This window comes from Falco rusticolus, chromosome 9, assembly GCF_015220075.1.
Source record: "Falco rusticolus isolate bFalRus1 chromosome 9, bFalRus1.pri, whole genome shotgun sequence".
NCBI classification, from domain to species: domain Eukaryota; kingdom Metazoa; phylum Chordata; class Aves; order Falconiformes; family Falconidae; genus Falco; species Falco rusticolus.
In genome coordinates, this window is record NC_051195.1 from 18,009,110 (window position 1) to 18,031,158 (window position 22,049).

The 22,049-nt window shown below is 35.6% G+C and overlaps 1 protein-coding gene across 3 annotated transcripts in view; it reads right to left on the reverse strand.

The window, feature by feature from the left end:
• Window positions 1–22,049, reverse strand: part of CTNNA3 (catenin alpha 3) — a 507,496-nt gene that overhangs the window by 187,786 nt on the left and 297,661 nt on the right. For 2 of the 3 annotated variants that reach the window (XM_037399918.1, XM_037399919.1), the window contains 2 exons: window positions 10,291–10,371; window positions 4,968–5,120 (listed from right to left, as the gene is read on the reverse strand). In XM_037399918.1, coding sequence (XP_037255815.1) covers window positions 4,968–5,120; window positions 10,291–10,371 — 234 coding nt within the window. Of the gene's footprint in view, window positions 1–4,967; window positions 5,121–10,290; window positions 10,372–22,049 lie in introns of those variants that run through there. The other variant, XM_037399920.1, reaches the window with a different exon arrangement.

A 22,049-nucleotide genomic window follows, 5' to 3' on the forward strand; every position in this document is an offset into this window, starting at 1 on the left:
AGCAGTGAAACAACAAGTGATGGGGGGGGAGGGGGCGCGCAGCGGCAGTATTCTGAAAGAGCTAGACTATTAATTGTACTCTGTATGCAGTACTAAGATACAGGCATGTAGATCCTACAACTCCTCCAACAATCGGGGTGGTTGAGTAACCAGTAATTCTCAGCTGATGCAGACAGATTAGCATCACTTTTTTCAACCTCAGGAACAAACTAGCAGGAAACTGGGAGAAAGCCATGAGCCAGAAATTTCCTTGTGGTCACAGTGTCCGCATTAACTTTTTATATATTTTTTAATGCATCTTTTACCAAGTTATTCAGAGGAGTAAATAACTAATGATGCAGACTTGCAAAAGGACCTCATGGTACTATAAGATAACACAAAAGATGAAATTCAATCTAGAGCGATGCAAAGTAATTTTGGAAAAAACAATAAATCCAGCATTATACATATATAAAATGGACTGCAGCAGACTACTACTAGTTAGGAATAAGATTTTGGGATAACCATACAAACTTTCTGTGAAAACTGCAGTTTAGTGTTTAGCAGCCACTGAGAAGAAAAACTGTTAGGAATTAAATAGATGTGGGAAAAGAACATAATGAAATATCTTGACTATCATGCATGAATAGTATGCACAGTTCTGACCTACCACCTTCATGAGATGGAAGGTGCTGGCAAAGGTACAGGGAAGGCAGCAAGGTAATCTTTTCATGGCATCCAAACAAAGAAAAGTTTAAAAGACCAGAAATAATCAACTTAGAAAACAGACAACTGAAGGAGGGTATGACAGAGGTCTGCTAGTGGAATTGACAAGGAAAACAGGGCCTGGTGTTCATTTTCTCTTCTGATACAAGAATTCAGGGTCAGCAAATGAAATGATCATGTGGGGGTTTCACAGATACTTCTCTACACAACACATAGTCAAGCTGTGGAAATCTTTACCATGGGATGTTATGGATGTCAAAAGTTTTACAATGGGCTCAGATCCACACCTAGGGTGTTTTACATTCGGGAAAAAAAAAGGGGGGGGGGGGGAGGGGGATGGACACAACGACAGTGAGAATGTAAATTTCTTTTTTCTTAGCTTTTGTTCTCCAAGACAAAAACTAGAGACTGCCAGCACCTGAGCTGGTTTTCACATCTCAAAGCCTGCTGGCAGCTTCAATATATCCAGTGTTCCATAAAAGCTATTTGCAGCTGAGAAAAAAAAAAAAACCAACAAAAAACAAAAAACTTTTTTCTTCTGATAAATAAGGTATTTTGTATTTAACCATCTGGGCAGTCTTGTTTGCATCACTGGCCTTTGCTGTATCATTTGGTGCCCACAATCCATCCAACTCCTTGGATGTCACAACTACATGTGGATGCTAAATCTGCCTTCATAGTTATAATACAATTGTCTGGTGTCTTACCTACCTCACCTACGAGCCTTCTCTAGTACCGTTACTGTCCTATGCCATTTTTTGCAACAATCTCTTCTTAGTTGTTTAATTTTGAAATATTTTACATTCAACTATTGTCTCTGCTAGTATTCCATAGCCAGATATATGCCACCCATGATCTTGCACTTCAACACTTAAGTTATTCTCTGTTTCAGAGATCAAGCCCAATTCTGCACTACCACACATGACTAGCTTTCCAGATTTATATTTCATAACCTGAAAGCTGTACGGGGATTTGTTTGTTGGCTTTTACAACAGTGAAGGAAATAAATAACAAAGGAATGAATGGGAGGACTCTCCTGCAAACACGCAAATCATATCTGTCGTTTAAGAACCTTCTAATAAAATACAAAGATGTCTGACAACTTTCTCATAAACTCTGCAAGTACTGTACAGGGCTGGATTTGAGTTAATCTGTCATCCAACTTAAAATCTTACAGATTGCAGACAACACCATATTATGAAACATATCCCTGGCAAAAGGCTGGGCATCAGTCCCAAAGAGGACAGGTGATATTTATACATTAGAAGTTTCACCAAGAAAAAGTAAATTCTTTGATCAATGAATGTATAATTGAAGTAGCAAGGATTCAAAGCCAACTCATCTCCTTCATATCTGTCTTGCCCTTGCAGAATCTGGCTCCCTGATTTTGGTAGTACTTTTAGCTATACCTGAGTTCTGAGGAATATCCATTACCTATGTTCAGTTGGAAACCAAGCTCCATACATATTTGCCACTTTTCAGTTTCTGAAGTATGTGTGTATTTCTGAAACACATACGCTTGTGAAAACTAAGACTAATAGAATTTAAGTCTGTTTTGTTCCTTGACAACTTGAAGCAACAGTGCAGTGCTCTACTACTGCCAATTTAAAAAAAAATATTTTCAGCCTAACAGGTTTTAGGCCACTAAAACCCAAAATACGCTTCAGATTTACAGCTGTAATGTATTTAAATGCTATTACATTTATATCAATTGAATTGGAATGACACCTTCCACAAAACAGCTACCATAATTCTTTTTGTTTGATGATGCTGTTGGAAATGACTGAGTTTTTCTTAAAAATCAGATAAATTGTTAATGTGTACAAAGCCCCTTTGTGGCCACTTGCTTAGCTGTTAATATTTATTTTTTTTGTTTTGTTTCACATTTGATAGTCTAGAAGTTGACAGATGAAGTACAACTACCAGTTCATTTGCTCAAGTATCTAGCATTACAGTTTATCAAAAGGACATCAATCAAGCTCTCACTTAAGAAATACTGGTAAGTGCATTAAACCGATATAAGCAACTTTTAAATAAGATACTTCAGTTCTAGTAGATATCCAGAAGATAACTTCAATTTTATTTTATGTTAATTTTCAATAGCAGCATACGATAAAGCCACAATTTGGAAAAACTAATCCAACGATAGCAGGTGGCACTGTGCACAGCCTCTCTGAAAGCCAGTTGCTTAAAACATTTTTAAAAGTATGTTTTCTTCGCTGTAGGCAGCATATAAAGTCACAGCATAAATATGTATACACACACTGTATATTTACACGTACGGTAAGATTAGTCTACCATGTAATAGAACCCCTTTTATAGAATAGTCATGAGACTCTTGCTTTTATCCCCTCACATGATTTGTTCATGATTTAGTAATTTGCTTGTAAAATAAGTATATCTGATGTCCTCAGAAGAATCTGCATAAATGAATCTCCACTAGTATTTAAATTCATGAACTATACACATACTTGCCCTCTTAGACTTCTCTGCTTAATAGCATTTAAGTAATAAGTTTAGGTAAAAACAGAAGGTTCTGAAGTTAATCATTCAGTGAGGTGAACAAAGGCAATCTCTGTAAGTTTTGAGGGCATCATTGTCTTCTGCTTATCACTTTGCAGAAGGGACACCTCAAAATGGACTAGTCAAGTCTGTGCTGAAAAAGAACATTTGACTTTATTTTGTTCCCCTCTTCTTTCTAGGTAGTAACCATGCTGGCATTGTGAAACTTTACTATAGTTATTCCTACATCACTAAGAATAGCAATCTTCTGGGCAGTCCTCTGTTCACAGGCAGCTGGTACATGTCCTTCTAGATTTTTTAAGGCAGTGTATCTGTGCAGCCATCAGCCCTTTTAATCACAAACCTACCCTGAGGGCAGGCTACTCCTTACATCTGGGGAACAAATTCAGACCTGTGAAAGGAGATGAATATAGAATTTCACATATTCTAAACTGAATAATGATTTGGATATGTCAGCTGACCTGGACTCAATTCCAAATTCAGTAAAGTTACCGATCTTCAGAGATCACCTATTCTTTCTAAAAGTCAAGCCACTTCAGACTGGTTTAGCTTCAGTATTAAAAATCTGAAAAACTTTTTAAAACTTTGGGGTTGTGTTTTAGCTCCCATTTGATTTTGCATAGTCAAAATGATACAGTCTTGTAAATCAGAGAATAATCATAGAATCACAGAATTGTTTAGGTTGGAAAAGACCTTTAAGGTCATTGAGTAACTACCGTTATTCTGTAACTACGTGACCATGAAGAGAAACATAAATGTAATACCCTACTTTCACTTTAGCTGTTCACCTATTTGTCTTTCATTATCTATAGATCACCCGAGATTAATGAATTCATTCTGAGACAAATAGTTTTCCTAAGTAAACTTTCAGCCACGGAGTGAATTCATTGATTTTTCCCATTTTTGTATTACTGCACACAAAAGCACTAAAAGCTTAAAAAAACCTGCAAAAATTAACAACGCATTCCTTACAGGCACTTCAGATAATACTCCTGCAAAATCCATTACTTCAGTATTCCAGCAATTTTAAAGCTCCAGTTTGAGTGAGTGTTAAGTCAGTGAATATTTAGTCACATTTGCAGGACTGGTTGTCCAACAAACTAAAATCTCTCCTTGGTTCTATTTGCAAAATTTTAAGTGACAAAGAAATATCCTTCATAAGTAATAAAGAAGTATATCCTTTAGAAATAAATACTCTACTACGTATGCAAGTGAATTTATTCAGCATATACGTCAATATGCTTCCAGCCTGCTAGAGGGTTCATCGCCCTAAACTGTGTCTCAGAGCACCATTTCCTCTTCAGCATACAATTACACAGGCTATAAACTGTCAAAGTGAGAAAGCTGGCAAACAGTTACCACTAATATGGCATCTCACGTAGTTTAGGTAGAAGTATTCTGAACACTTTGAGCTAATACTCCTTAGAAGCATGTTTGATGCCGTTCCCACTGAGTATCTTTGTGGAAAGGCTTACACTAATTTCTTAAATTAGAATTCCCCACCAGCTAACTTCTATGCAATTAAACACTACATAAATGCCGATACCACAAAATCCACTCTTACTGCATACCATTATATAAAAAATGTGAGTATGTTTACTATTACCCTAGGCCATTTATTTATTCTTCCCTGAAATGGCAGGCTTAATTGTTTTATGATATCTGCCAGCAAAGGAAATCTGCAGTGACAAGTCAGTTATACCATATATTCAAAAAAAGTGCAACTCCATCAAACATACCTCCACAAGCCTGCTGGTATGTTCTCGAAATATAGCAGCATATTCCTTTATTTCTTTATCTCTTCCATTTTTAGCAGCTTCAATGAGAACTAGGAGTGGAACAGTGGTATCTAAGAAGGAGTCTGAGATGTGATCTATAATGGCTTTACGGAGCTGCAAAAGAAAGCATCACATTAGTAGCTGCTAATAAGACTATTTATTAAAGTCTACTCTCATTACTGTCCATTAGTATTTTATAACATAAATGTGTACACACTGTATTCCTGCATTATTTGCAGGATTATGTGTCTGAAACCTACCACAGCTGCAATTTATCTATTACACTGTTTAATTTTAGGGACAATTTTAATATACCACCATCTAAATATGTGTGTGTGTGTGTGCGTGTGAGTACAGATACATAAAACACAACATGTACTAGTTCTGTTGAAATCAAGGTAGTCAAACAAATACTCATGTTCTTTAATGAATAGAATAGACTACTTCAGTGATTCCACACATGAAAAATTACTGTTAGACCAAAACTAGTGTCTCTTGGGTATTTTTTTCTTGAAGTTCAGATGCCGAGGGAGAAGGCTATTTCATTTTACCAGAAAAAAAAAAAAAAAGTTAATTTAATTATGTTTGTACTCATGAAATAGTCTATATCACACGTTTTCCTAATTGCAGAACTACCCAAATAGTTTCTGTCTTGTTGGAAAACTCAATGATACAGTTTGATTAGCAAAATGGTAGCCTTCATGGTAATTATATCAATGAGGTTACTGATTATGCCACCTGGTAACAGATTAATAGAGCAAGAAGAACTATAAATGAGTCTGAAGTTCAATTTTCTCTATTTAAATTAATTGTTCTTGAATTTCTTAATTTGTTGAAGAAGTGTAATATTCTGCTACAAATTACCTTTCTTAAATTAGGTTTCATGTAAGCTTATAACTGATCAGTGGGACACTACTTCACTTAAGAGGTCATTTTCCATGTTATAAACCACCACAAGGCAATTGTTCATTTTAATCATAGACCACAACAAGAAATATACCAATAGTAAAATTCATGCAGTGCAACTGAAGTATCAAGTTCACTGAATTTCCTGGAATAAAAAATTGTTTTTACAATACATATAAAAGATATTGATTAGAACAGAGAAGAACACAAAAGGCTTTTAAGCTCTTGCATGCTGACAGGTTTGTTGCCAAAGGACACATTTTCACTTATCATTTTGCTCCAATATATCTATGTGAAAACTCAGTAGAAGTAAAGACTGCTACACCTAGAAAAATGCAAAAAACCCCACAATCTTTTGGATAGTTCTGTCTTTGTAGGTAGGGAAGTTAATATGCAAATCTGAAATAATAGAGAAATCTGTGGATTATTAAGACAAGATTTGGATATGAATCCCACCACTAACTTTTGGATAGCCTCACCATCACAAGCCAGCTTTCATTGACTCACCAGGCAAATGGGACTAACAAATCTTCCCAAAAAATACAGGTAAGTTTACATTTGGATCTGGTTTTTGTCTTCTAACTTCCTGCAGTTTATTACTATAGGATACACTATCTGGATACGTTGTATGCACTCAATAGTAATTTACAAAGACAAAGGCTATGGGATTCCAATAAAAAATTGGATTTTTACTGTCATTTTCACAATCCCAGAATTATTCAGGCTGGAATTTTAAAAAATATAAAGAAAGAAATAATAAAAAGTTTTACTACCAGGAGCAAAATACATTGAACCTTCAGTCCTGCCAAGTTACCCGTTAAAATTCCTAGGCTGGAAAAGTCCAAATGAAGAAAACAGACACACTCATCTGCTTAAAATTAAGTATCTAAAAATGACCTTGAGTAATCACATTTTAAACATTAAGATTTCAATTTACAATAGCAACAAAAAGCTGTGGAACCATATCCATGGCCAATGATTCATTATCTCCAAGAGATATATTTTTAGGTTTTGCATAGCCCAGATTGTAGCGCTTTTTCAGCCTTAATGTACTATTTGAGGACCAGTGACTGTGATGACCTTAGTCACGTTTGTGGTGAGCTTCAGGCATCTAATTTTCAAACCAACAGCCTAATTTTATCTCTCTTCACATAACTCTTTGCTGTAGCTTTTTACTGGTTTGCTTGGTTTAATTAACCTTTCACATATAAATTATAATTATTATTTTGTTCTAAAGAAATCCTTTGTTCTGCAATTAAACAGTGCAATGCCTCTTCTTAAAAAAAAAATAAAATAAAGAAGAAGAAGAGATAATGCCATGTCTTTGCTGAATACAAACAAGTTTGAAACTATGTTCCTGTTTCAGCTATGCAAAAAAATACATGAAGCTAAGATTTTCAAAATATGGCTTGTCTAGCATTAAAGAACGAAGAAATACAATGTTCAACAAAGAAAGGAAAAAGACAAAGGAAAAAAGGAATATCTACAGCAATATCTATTTCTCTTCATCCTAATCATAATTTTTTCCATGACTCAAGTAAGTCTGTTTCTGACTCTGGCCACCTCTAGAGCAAAATGCTAAAAGCTAAGTAGCCATACAGAGAGACATATAAACAGACAAAGAACAGCAGCAGCAGTGCTAGCAGGCAGTACTAGGGAAGTTATTGTGCTATAATTAATTTTTTGCTCATATTTTTAAGTGTAAGAGACACCATCAGAAGAGGTAAAGCAAAGAGAGGATGATGTCTGACAAATTGTTTTATTTTTAAGGTGCAAGGTCCTATTCTTACCCTTTTTGCAGACTGTTACAGAAGTGGAAGCATGGAGAGTTTTTGTTTTGATATCATAGTGCATTAAAAAATAACAAAGAAACGTGTTGTTTATAAAACATGGGGCATAAGTTTGTAAAAACTAAACAGTGAAGGGTAGAGAATAAAATCCCAGCAGCTGTTTGCAACCCTATTAAACATCAGTATCTTAATGAGTACAGAAAATTGCATTTACATCTCTTTGCCTACAGCTGCACACGACTACACTGGTATAAGTCCTGGAAAAACTTAAGATTAGTTATTACTGAGGGATCTCTGTATCCTGTTTAGAAGGGATGCCAGGAAGGTGATCTCCTTTGAGTTCAGAAAAAGCTATCCACGATGAAGAAGCAACATAGAAATGTAAGAATATCATCAAGAATAACATTACAAAAAAACAACCAACCAAAACTGCAGAACAACCATAGGAGAAATATCCGTGCAGTATATTCAACGCTATGCTGGGAAACAGCTAGGAGGTAGGAAACAAGTATGGTAATTTCTCAGAATTAGAAATGGGAATTCCTTCCTAAATATTCATACAGTTTACTGGGCAGGAAAGCAATGATTTAAGTAAAGCTGCACACACAGAGATTACATGCATATCTCTAGCACAATAAAAATAAAAATCAAAACAATACAAGAATAGTTTTAAATCCCCACAAGTACTGGCCCAGTTCCTGAAGTGAATATAAATAATTTCATTTGAAAAACCAGAGATTTTTACAACTTCTACAATACACTGAGATAGCTATTTTTGCCTTCAAATCTTGCCAAATACAAGTCTTCCTTCACTTACTCTGGTCTACAAAGATGTTCCATAACTCACAATCAGGTGGTGATGGAGCCAGCACTTACATGATGCTTTTGTTTATTGTGCACTACACCGGAAAAAATTTGAAAACCACAAGTTCACAAGGTTTCATCTTCAATTCCAATTTTGCAGAGGCAATCCCAGTAACTGACTGAAAGCAGAGTACATTGTGCACACCATAACCCTGAATCCACTATGCATGCCTAATGTAATACAAGCTATGGTACACGGTATTAATTGTAAAAAAATGTGCATATATTAGAACAGCTGTAAGAGTAGGCCAAATAACAGTGTTCATGTTTCTAGTAAAAGTGCTGGGAGACAAAATAACAGATGTTCATAAGTGAAAGCAAACAAGACTCCATTGCAATATCTGCAGGCCCAAAAGTCACAATGTCATGTTTCCCAGACCAGGAGTCAGACGTGCAGTAAGCGCTCTTCCTAAAACAATCATTATGCAATTCACATGTATGAACACAGAATTGGAGGAAGTAGATGAAATATTTCTCATAAATATCTCCCAGTGGAAAATGTCAAGAAGCCATAAAGCTATTCTGGTTAAAGAAAACTATTGGTTCTAGATTGACTATAAAGTGGGCATGATCACATTCAGGCTCAACATTTCAGAAAGGTTTATAGAAACAAAAAAAAGTTAATTTGTTAACAGATTTTAAACTCTGTAACAGAGGCAGTAAACTGTTATAAACCAGAGTTTAATTATCTCATGGAAGAGACTATAGGACAGAACGAGAGAGTTCCCAGTCACACTGAGATTGTGATGCAAGTTTCTGGGTGTCTCAGCTGAACATATTTTTGATGGAATATGAGCAGAAATTGGATAGCTAGTTATAAACGCTATATTTATACTATATTAATCTCATCTTTCAAGGCTTCCCCTGGCTCATTATGGGAGACAGGAAGAAATTTATTCATCATCTTGAAACATAGGTTGGCTTGTAAGACTGTACACAGAGTTGGGAGGGATATTCTTCTACCAGAGAGTTGATAAATAGCCACAGCTAGACACAGGATGAAAGAAGCATTTGCTTGTGTTCTGTGTGGCCTTGGGGCAGCCTGGCTGAAAGAACTGCTGGCTTTATAGCTCTCTTTTCTAAAACGGCACATTATATAGTTTCAACATTATTTTCAATTTTTCTCAAAGATGTTCCTTGCAGAGAAAGGATGTAAACACAGCCGATATCTACTGCTCACCTATTGCAGTACACTGAAGTTCTGGATTTTGGCCCATGTCTTACAGTAGTTTTAGGATAGTGGGATGCAAAATGGGTGGGGTGGACTGTGGACCAGGTATTCCAAGGACCTTTTTCTGTTGTATGAGTTCTCACAACTGTAAAGAGCTAAATGACTCAGTGGTCCCTTCAAGGTATCTGTTCCATCAACCAATAATAATTCAAGCTCATTTAAAATAAAACAAGTCTTGATGTTCAAAGTATATTAGTGATATATGTCTACAGCAAATACATATTTAGACATGTACATACGCAGAGTTTTGCCTATGTATGTACATATATTCAGCCAGTATCATTTGGTAGGGTTTTTTCCCCAGAGTTTTGAAAATTTGTATTTATATAGTCTGTGAAATACTGTAACTATCTTCAATCTTTTTTTAATATAGAAGAAAACTTGGTGGGGTTTTTTTTTTCAAAATGCAGTCCTACAAAACCAGAAAATAGCAGTTTGGAAAAGTGTACTTCAAGTCTCCTTTTTTACCTTTTCAGTTCCCTGGGTTGCTTACCTGTCTGCGGAGGTCTCTTGTCTTCTTGCACATACTATCTATTGCAACATTCAAGGCATTACTTCTCTCTTTCTTGTCAGTCTGTAATAAATATGATAGAAAACACAACAATAGTTATTTGTCATCTCTTGGCAAGCATGTTCTTTGTGGCCTTAGTTCATCCACAGCATTTGGTAAATCATATATGCTTAAGGATTTTTTTTTATTTTTATACTTTTCAGGAGCTAGTACCACAGTATTCATTGAGTGTCAATTTGTGATGTTAAGCATAATCTGTTGAATCAAAACATATCCTTTACTAGCAGTATATAGGAACAAAATTAAGCGCTTTTTATCTTCTGAATTGCTATAATACTTTTTTTTTAGTCCACATTTACTTCTGTAATTATTATTATTGATGCTAATCCATTATCACCATACTCATATGAAAATCATCTTAATTCTTTACAAAACTTTATAAATTCAGATGCCCACAGTGTTTGGTAGTGCTTTAGTCTGACGCATTCATCATTTTACTCCTGTAAAACAGAATGGGTGAGTTTCAAAACATCCAAGACACTGCAATGCAAACATTGTCAATGAAAATGGACAGTCTCTTCGCTTAACAGCACATTCATTCTCAGCATCAACAGAAGACTAAGCTTTTGGCATATTTCAGAGATCTTAAGAGAATCAGCTGTATACTTTCCGAACAATCTTGATGTTTTATTTCTATCTATAAGGAAAGTGCTTATATTATTATCATCTATTTGAAAAGTGCAGTTAACACTTTTATTGCACCACCCAGCACTGTTTCTATACAGTAAAACCATAGTAGTTCTGAGGCTACTAGCTGTTTTGAATAATCTTTTTTTCATGTTAGTACAGAAACTATATGAAAATCCAAGATGTCTGATGAACTTTATTTCTCTAAATCAATCATTCATTGCTCACTGCCTTGGACTGCCCTGGTCCAAAGAAAGAAACTACAAACAGTGAAAGTGTCTTTACATAAAGCCTTAAGTCAATACGTGTTACATTTCCAGGGAAAGGATGAGATTCTCATAACTTTTAAAGAAATAGCTATGTATACTGACCATAATATTTGGGCTTCAGTTATAGTACAATAGGAAGTCTGTATTATGAACATGACTGTCTTATTTTGTAAATTGTATAAAATGAACACCAGTGAAAAAAAAAGTTGTAATATCTTGGTAGGCACCTAGGTGTATAATCTTGTTACGTATAAGATACCATACTTGAGTCAGAGTTGCTTCCTTGCTAAAAAATAAAATTAAAAAATAGAATTATCTGTGAACAGAGCAATATGCTTAATATTAAAACAAAAAACAGAGATGGTCAGAAAATAATTTTCCCATTAAAAGTTAATGCGTGATGTAATAAATGCCTTGAAATGATTAGTACATTCTCCACCAATGGAAAGGAACAATTACTTTGAAAAACAGAGTTTATATATTCAGGGTGACTTAGAAATTTTCCTACTACTTTCCATTTCTGAAATTGCTTACAGTCTTTGCAGGGAACAGATGATCAAACACAGGTCTTGGAGAGAGGTATGAACTTCACCTTGAAACCTCCAGGGAATCCCCTAAAGGTAGATACTGACTTTCTATTTCACAGTAAGACAACCACATTTCTCATACCAATGCTTGCATAGGAACTGAAGTGAATAATGACTCTTCTACTATGGTTTGCAAGCTATTGTCAGCCTTGAACACAAAATTGATCCCTTCGAAACTGCTAGCTAAACAGGACCAGTAAAAGTGTTGTGAATACAACTCAGCTTATGCCTATGCATTTTCAGATGACACAGATGCAGTTCCACATTGGCACATCCTTTAAAAGCTTTATACTTAAAGACTATTTTTCCAAAACGACAGAATCAATGTAAAATATTGGGATTTTTTTAAAGTTCTCTAGTAAGCTGTAACTTTAAAGGTGGCAACTAATGATACAAATGGCTCTATGCAAACCTAAACCTTTGAGGCCCCTAGTATGAAATAACCTCACTCAGCAAGTGGTATAAAAATACTTAACAGTGAACAAGGAAAGAAATAATTTATTTGCAAATTCTTAATGTAACTGCCAATAGTCAATGCCTACAAAGCAAACCTCACTATAATTGAAGTTATTCTTCACCTCATGTTTTCCCCAAGAACTAAATACACTGTAAAATGCTGCTTCTAACTGTAGAACGTAGACAGGTTCAGAATGTGTGTAAACTCCTAACTGCAGGCTCTCATTCTTCCTTAAAGAAATTTAAATGTCAAAAAAACACATTACTGTTTTGATAAAACCTTACAAATATTTAAGTATTTCAAAATTGTGTATAGTCTGTTAAAGTCAGGGGGACACCTGATGACAAAGTCTGTTGTGGGAGTACTCTTAAACATTGATGGCCTCGTGCCACATTGTCCAGGTTCTGTGAAGTATTGTCCATTTGTCCCAAGTACCTCTGAATGCTGAATTACTCCTTTAAGTTTATATTCCTCTGCAGACTTCCATCTCAAATAAGTATGTGAAAGTAACAGTTCAAGATCTACACTAGAAGATTACATTCTCTAATAGCTGAAAAATACCAGAGTTAATATTTAAAAAATCTATATTAAAACAATGGCATAGTGAAACTAAACGTGATCTGAACTTCTCTACATAACGTTCCACTTATCAGTAACATGTATTTTTATATATGTACATAATATATATGATATATAAGTCTACATCTGCTCGTCAATTAACAGTCGTCTCATGAGTGCTGTACTTAAAAACAAGTCTATCTGAAATAGTTCATTCTTGTACAATGTGACTGAATTAAGAGAAGGGCTGGGAAAATTATGCATGTTATTCTAGGCTTTGGATTTCAAAAATCATGCAGTTGAGCTCACTCATTTCCCTTTTTTCCTGCAGACAGCTACAGTTTTATTCTGTAAAATATATGTAATAACAGCTATATGGCTCCCTTGTGAAGACATTACAAGTAATATCCAGCTCCTATTTCAATGCATTTTTAACATATGAAACATTTTACAAGCACTAAGTCACATTGTTATTAATACTCCACTAAGTGAAAACAAGTATTTTCAATTAACACTGCATAGCCTGAAGATAAATGCTGAATATTGCCTATGACACAGGCCTATCTATTTCACACACTGGCAAACAACATTAGCTGAATGACTTAAAAACCACGTGTGCAGAAAATCTTTCCTGTTGGATTTTCATTTAATACAGTACATATCTATGGGCAGATTCTCAGTTTAAACAAATCACCATGTCTCCACTGTTCTTAAGGGAGTTCATTTATATCAGCAGGGGATCACAACCTTCACAGACATTACAGATCCTTCTGCACTCCAAGTTATACAGATGCAAACCAATATGTTTGCATTAGCTACAAAACATTGAAGGACTCAAGAACAAATCTCCAGTGGAGTGTTTGGGGGGTACACGCCAACAGTTAACAGTATTAACAAGGACAGCGGTAATTTCTACAACCTTCATACTTACACTGAGTTGAACAGATACGTTAAACAAAAGAATAGTAATTCTCATAAGGTTTTTCATTTCACTTTGTTTATAGTTCTGAAGCACTACAAATGTTTACCTAATAGTTACACAGTATCTCCCATCTGAAAACTGATCAGTAGATTACAAAGAAGATTTGGGCAGAACTACTGAATTGATCGTATAATCTCTTCAAGTACTGAGGCTAATAGATACAGATTAAATTTATTAAAAAAACCCAACAATATAAAAAAGGATATATAAAAGGATACAATCAGCCACAGGTATTAAAACAGCAAATGCTATTAGTATTCATTATGTGAATCAAAGAACACCCCCACTTTAGCCATAATCAAGAATTCCGTTACAACACAGAACTGAAGTACTCTCATTAGCAGGACTAAAATAAACAAGATCTGGTCAAGTGAAATGGAGCCCGTTTGTTTGGATATGTACTAGTGATAAAAGTATCCACAAGGATTTACTTAAATCTTGCAAGGCCACACTGCTTGAGGTCCTTTTGTAGTCATCGGAGAAAGTAATCACTTTTGCATCACCTCTGAAGCTCCTAAGCCTCTACTCACTATAGAGGGTCATGGGAGACACCTAGTTTGGTAGGCTGAAGTTTTGTCTTGTGAACAATCCCCGAAAATAATAATTTTTATATTAAACCCCCCCACAAACTATAAAAAGAAAATTGTAACAGGCCTTCATGAAGCACACTGGATGCTTTGACATATCTACCTGAAATAGGTATCAAGGTTTCAAACATGAAGTAATTGTTTTTCAAAAGTTGCCATACATGTTCAAAAACACATCTGCAGACTCTAGCTGTACAATGTTGTGGAGTAAAAGGGAGCAATGTTAATTTATCACACCCACAATGAGAGCAGATGTCTTCTGAATTCCATATTCCAGACAGCTGGAGTCTTTAGCTATAAACTTTAAAAATATTTTACTTTAGTTCTAAAGGTTTCCTTCAAGTATTTGTATGGCAACAACATGGTCAGGAGATTCTACCCATGCCATTATGCAGGGCCTCGAGATAGAACACCTGAATTAGGATCTAGACTGAAACAGAAGTGGTCAGGATCTGTCTCAGTCCCCTATGCAAGAAAAGTGACAATGGAGTAGGGAATGCAAAACCTTAAACTTGAGCCTTGCTTGGAATTTTTAAGAACTGTCCTCAGCCAAGTTGTCTGTAAAGGAATAAATATATGCAGGTACTGGGCAGTATAAGATTATAAACAGACTACATCAATATAAGCCTAGTTGTGTTATACATGTCTGTGTGAGCCATGGTCTACAGAAACTACAAAGCAGTAAGTAATTTATCTTGATAGGCACCCTGAATTTCTTTCCTTCAACGCCACTATAAAAAGTTATTTGTAAACACACAAAACAAGCAGGCTTGAGATTCAGGGCATTCCTGATATTTTAGGATATTTGGGTGCAAGTTCATCTTGCATTGCTGGCTTGAGTATTGGTTTAAAATAACAGAAGTTAAAAGAAAGCAGTAGTACTTCAGTGGAATGTTTGAAACCCCACACATGATTAAAAACAACTTTATAAACTTAATCCATATTGTACTCAAAGGCTCTCCTGAAAATAGATTTCCATACTTAAAAACCTACGGCCAGAAACTGTTTTGTTTCCTGGGATGTCTCTGTCCCGCTCTTTGCACAATCTTGGGGGAACTGAATAGGAAAAAAAAAAACCTCACTAGCATGATTTTCATAGTTTATGTCAACAGCTGTACCACGACTCTGTGATAAACATCTTCTGATTTAGTTCAATGTATCCAAGTACAATTTGATTTTTAAAAAGTCTAGCACATTTACTGAGATCAGTTCTCTGTGGAAATCTTCAAAGAAATGTCAAGCTAAAAGGTAAACACCAATCAATACTATAATAAGTTAATAAATGTCAGAGCTCTAATTAAATGACCGATCATTTCAGGCTACATGTTGGCTGAAAATAATTCTGTACTCAGTAATTATAGGGTCCCGTACATTGTACCATAATAAATAGACAAATAAACAACAAACCCTCACCCAACCTAAATAATATATTAGAACTAAGTCACAGTTCCTATAGAGATACCAGGCATTTTATGTCTGTTGTTACAATTTAGCATTTAACATTAAATATTTTCTGGTGTATATGGTGCTCATAAATGATTCGTCTCTTGAATTATAAAGTAATTTTGAATTGTAGACAAAAACGTAACAGTGGTGAAAAAAAAAGTATAAAAAGCACTTTCACAAATTTTTGTGTGTTGAAACACTGTTGCCATTACTTGGGAAAATTCAACAAATGGATTTGTTGTGCAAAGACAAATACTACTTTTTTTTTTCATACCCAGCTCAGAGAAACCCTGATCTTTCAAATCCTGTTGTGTAATTCAACAGGTAACTGCAAGTATCTGTCTCAAAAAAAAGTCCAAAACCATAGGCTTTTATAAGGGAAGATCCAGTTCAATCCTGTTACATCTTCATTTATATTGAAACACGTGAACTAACAGAGAAGGGCCAAGGTGTTTGTCAACTTGACTACAGTGGGTTTTCTTTTGCCAAAATTAGTTAACTCAGTACTTCATCCATCAATAAGTAAATAGAACTAATTTCACTGCTTACATTCTTTGCTGGGAGAAGGCAAAGGGCTTGTCACCTTGAAGGTCACATGAAGAATGGAGAAATCTGAGATGAGTGCTTAGCTATGAAAAACCTGTGGGAAGTGCCAAGTCTGGGGCATCCACACCACAAGAACAACAGCAGGGCTCGAGAAACATCCTGATGATAGGAACAACATAATACAGCACAAAAGGTCCAGATCAGCAGTGTTTGAATAATCTCTGTCTTTTTCACAGTCTTGCAAAAGTGAGTATGCGGGGCAGCTATTTCCGTGGATAGCCTCCCTCCCTCCAACACCTCCTTCTTGAGGAACAAGTAACCAGAACCATATAATCTAAACCTTTACTTTGAGATTGCACTGGAACAGGCTGCCCAGAGAGGCTGTGGACTCACCTTCCCTGGAGACATTCAAAACCCACCTGGACGTGACTCTGCAACCTGATCTAGATGAAGCTGCCTTAGCAGAGGGTTGGACTAGATGACCTCCAGAGGTCCCTTGCAACCCTTACTGTTCTGTGATTCTTGCACCAGTGGGCCTTACTCTAGTCAATCTGCTTGCCACCAGGCTGCTGTGTGAGTTTCCTCCCTGCCCCTTGCTCTTTGCATGGCCTGTGCTAGCTGCAGAAACTGCACCGGACGGCAACGGAAACTTCTCTGGCATTATGTCCCCCGGGGTCCCTGTTTTTCTTGGGGCACCATAGGTCTCCTGTTACCAGAACATGTTACCTCAGCTGTCTTCTCATCAAACAGCTTTTTGTACCCAAATGCATCTGCTTCCTAGATCAAACATAAAAAAGAGACCCCTCAAGTAAGTTTTTTTCCTTACTGCCATCTTGTCTCATTTTAGACTGCTAAATCCTTCAGTTCCCTTACTGTTCAGTCCCAGTCCCAGAGTGCCCAGCAAAGTAGAAACAAAACCTCTTATAATCAATAGGCAAAATCAAAGACATTTAAAGGCTGTTAAGAACCTCTTTGTACTTCCTTGCACCAATTTGTATATCACTAGGCCCTAGAAATATTTGCCACTTACATGCAGAATTAATGGAAACAGTATTTTACCTTTAAAATTTTCAGCTTGCTCCTCAAAGTACAACTTCCAAGTAACAAACAAGATCCCTTGTTGAAGGTCATATGTCTAGTTAAATAAACCAAAACTATGATCCCCTCCAAAGCTATGGATATCAATGGACAAGTTTGTGTCAGATTCGAACACAAAAGGAAGCCAGTTGTTTACAATTCTAGTTTTCTAGTATGTCTTATGCTTTTAAACAAACTTTTTAAAAGACCTCTTTGTTCCCCATCCTGGAAGCAGATAAGAGTAACTTTTTGAGTGCAAATATCTCACTGAAACAATGGGACTATTTAGATGCATGAACAATTATATGCACGTTTTTCTGTATTAATTTTTTTCCAAAAGTCTTTAAGGATTCACAGCAGTGCCACCTTATTAACTGCTGCCTGAGAAATCTCTTAAATGAACATTTTAGAAGTTATTCAAGGAATCCTCTGACAAGACAGTAAAGGCAGGACTTGACATTTCTGACATTTTAAAGAACAAAAATTCCTTTGAAAAGGCAAAAGCTCCCAGGTCTTTTCATACACCATTTCAAAGCATATTTTTACTATACATCAAAAGTCTGCAAAAGGAATTCATTTACAAGTATATTTATTACCCTTCTTTGTTAATAAAGGAAACACAAAGAATGAATAACCCACAAGTATTTTAAGTCAAACCCCACTACATTTACTTGGTAGCACAGATTCCCTATTCTAATAAACCAAGCCCAGTGCATGTTTTTAAAAGACACCTGACTCAAGAAAACCTAATTCTGTGATAAACAAGTGGGTGCAGTGGGGTGGGGAAGAGCCAAGAAATAAAAAAATAACAAGGGTATGGAAAATCACATGCAACTGAGCAAATAAGGAATCTTTCATGTGGAACTGTTTCTCATTATAGATATTTTTTTCTCCTCCACAGCTTCAATATGAGATTGTAATTTTTTTCCTCTTCAAGCCATCATGGACAGCTCCCTACGGACCTAATGCTGGGAGATGTGAAGTACCTCATAAGGAATGAATTACCTCAACCTCCATCGATATCAATTGGAGTACTGAGGGCTTTCCTCACTATGTGAATTACCCTTTCTCAATCAATATGCAGGAAAAGCCTTGAATTTAAAGCCTCTCAGTATAACTCTCTTTTAGCATTCAGTTATATCTAGTTCATAATACTGCAAAATAAACATTCTAAATGAGCACACATAAAACAGCCAAAAAAAAAAAAAAACCACAAAAAACACCACAGAAAAAATATTTAGAATGTATAGCCCCTTAATAAAAAAAAAAAAAAAAAAGCAGAAATTTTCAGATCCTAATTAAACCTAAATTCTCAGAAAAAAAATATGTTCCTGGAATATGCGTAAAATTGCACGTTCTAATCCACTCTCCAAAACATCTGTGTCAGGCAACTGAGTTGTGGAGGGTAGCTAGGGTGTCTCAAAGGACAGAGATGGATCCTTGGTTTCTGGTAAGAGAATAAGGATCTTAAATTCTCTTGAAAACGACTTTGCCAAAGGAGGTAAAGAGGAAACTGTGCGGCTTTCAGTGTGTATTGTTTCTTTTTGAATATATAAGGCAAATATCCCATTATATCAGTTTTAGTCTTACTTTTCACATTGGCAATATTAGAAAGATTCTGCCTGATTCCAAGGTGATCCTAAAAAAAACCCGCATTTTTCTTCTACTTCTTTGGGGAAGAGAGTCACAGGAAGTTAATGTATCATAATTAGTCTGTTGCAAAGCAATTATAATGATTGCTTACTTTCTAATGCAAAATCCAAAGCCACATGTACTTCGTATTTGTAATATGACAGTCTTTACACTGGATCCAGAAATCACACAAGTCAACTGTACTTTATTTGGGGTTTTATTTCAACTTTAAAACTACTGGAAGAAATGGCAAGAAGCTGAATTTCTTTTAAACAGATGTTACTGTCATTCGATGATGATGCAGGAAGGAAAGGCAAATGTAACTAGAAACACAGCAACATCCATACTAGTGAACTGACAAAAAGAGGCATACTTAATGTTAATCTGCTTTTTACTAAGAAGCAATTTTCAAAGTTTCTAATACGGAAGGTTTTAATTGAATACCCATCTACAATTCACCAAAGTTTTCCAGCAGTTTTGCAGCAGGAAAATAGGAAATTAGTTGGAGATAATCTCATCCTACAGCAGCAGCTTAAGACTTTCCTATGATGAACTATCATATAAATCTCCTGGAGATTATATGATGTTATGAGAGGGAGGAAGGGGATGGAGGGGGAAGAAAATTCAACATAAAATATAGTAGATTTGCTGAGACAGTCCTCATCCAGACTGTTTAACAGTCTTAGCTGTGCTCTAAATCAAAAAGCGATGATCTTCAACAGGAGTCATAAACAGGGAAAAACATCCAGTGCTAAGCTACCCAAATTCTTCCATACCTAAGGATAAACTGAGTTATTATAAGTCCAAAATGCTATTTCTGCAGCAAAGCAAAAGCTTGTGATCACTTCACCAGGTGAATTCAGTATCATCAGTCACTCCTGAATAAAACCCACCATTATTTATAGCAACATAATGAAATTACTCCAAGGTGTTATTCCCAGAAGCTCATGACTACATATTTTCAATACTCAAATGTTATTTTTTTAAATCACTACAGTTAACCAAAGAAAATCTATTCTACTTCAGATAGTTTCTGCTGTTAGCACTTATAGGGGAAAGAATATGAAATAGATTGATAAAAGAGCACTTGAATGATCCTTCTACACTGACGACTGCCAGAAGAGAGGCCACTGCGTAGCCATTTATTTAGCAGATTGATTTGGACAGTGAGAAAACACAGCATTACTGTGGCTGTTGGATTATACTCTCAGTACAAGTTTGAAGATCCTGCGTTTCTGTGCTACAAAAGAGAGAGAAAAAAAATGTAGAATGTAGCAGCTAACAAACTGAGCAAGGGAAGCTGTATGTGATGCTATGCAGGGAAGACAACTGAAAATTACAGTCTCCTACAGGGCAGGGATTTGCAGAATCCTGCATGAGATCAAGACAGTCAGCTATTCAGGGCATATTCCTCTGCAGTTCTATGCAGAAATTCTCTACGGCTTTTTCCCTGTTTATTTTTACACAGAAAACCCCCCTTCCAATATACCTGTGGAAAAGTTAAAACTCAGCATGCAACATTCCTGACATTCTAATGAAGTGATCATACTTCATGTTGGAAGCTCTTTTTCTACAGAACTTCTAAACACTGTAGAAAATTTTTGTCCAAATTAAGATTTCCAAGTTCCATGTTTCATTTTTTTAACCATTTACATCCTTAATTAGCCAAATAATTTCTGAACTATAAATTAATCTAAATTTGCATGTAATTGTCATCAGCTCCATGGAAATAGTATAGAAAGAAAGAAAAGGATATAAAAGTATGTACTGGAATGGTATCAGTGGAAAAGTAACTAGGAATCATGTTGGGTAAAGCTAGGAGCACAAGAAAGAGTCGTTAAAGGTTTAAGAGAGATGTGTGTAAGTTAAAATCCTGTGCTGATGCATCATTAATTGTACAGAGTAAGCTTTCGAGTGACATGTAGCAGTGAAGATCAAGTAAAGGGTAAGGAAAAGTCCTTGATATTAGCAGAAAGCTCAAGGAAAACTATTAACACATAGGTAGAAGAAAAGATACAGGAGGCATGGTGACTTGTGGCTATAGAAGGTAAGAGTCATGCAGACCTATGAAATTCAAAGCTCAAGAGGAACATACCCATTAGAGGTATGGCCTATTGATTTTAACAATAGTGTAAATGCTTGTAGGTAGCCATACATAATGGAGCAACGGGTACCATAAATGCTTTTTAACAGAGAAATTAATAGCTGGCAATCCAGCAACAGCATTTTGTAATGACATCAGTTACCCCAACCGAAGTAGAACCAGGCAAGGTGTCTGAATACCCAACCCAATGACATTAGCTAGTTTCATGTACTACCACTGCTGAACATACACATCACACCAGAAGCAAAAAAATCTTAACAGATTCAAATTAGGTTTTTAGTGGAAGATAACATTTTTAAATGTATGCTACTTATGTCTTATCAAGAGATCCAATAAAAATTACAAATCCGGGTCTAGCAAAGGCTGTATTGAAGATAGGCAAGCATGCTGCTTCTTTAAAACATCACACCCACTTGGTATACATTTATTGGCATAATGCCAGAGATATGGTGGTACACTGCTACCATACAGTAAAAAAAAAAAAGACGAGAAAATCAGCTTTAAAAAAAAAAAATCAGAAAAATACAATAGTGAGGGTTTTTACCAGTGCAGTAGTATCACAGACCTCAAAGAACATTTTTTTTCTTTTAAGAACTTTATGCTCATTCCTTCACTTTCAATGAAATAAATGAAATACATGGCTCAAATCTAATGAGTAACCGCCTCTTTCTATAAATGCGTTACTGAATTATATGCCAAGTTTAAAGAATGTTAAAAATACACAAAGTCAGAAGATTAAAAGCAAAATATTAAGTAGGCTCATTGTAATATTGTTCACTAGTTATAATGTACATGTAAAATTAGACAGA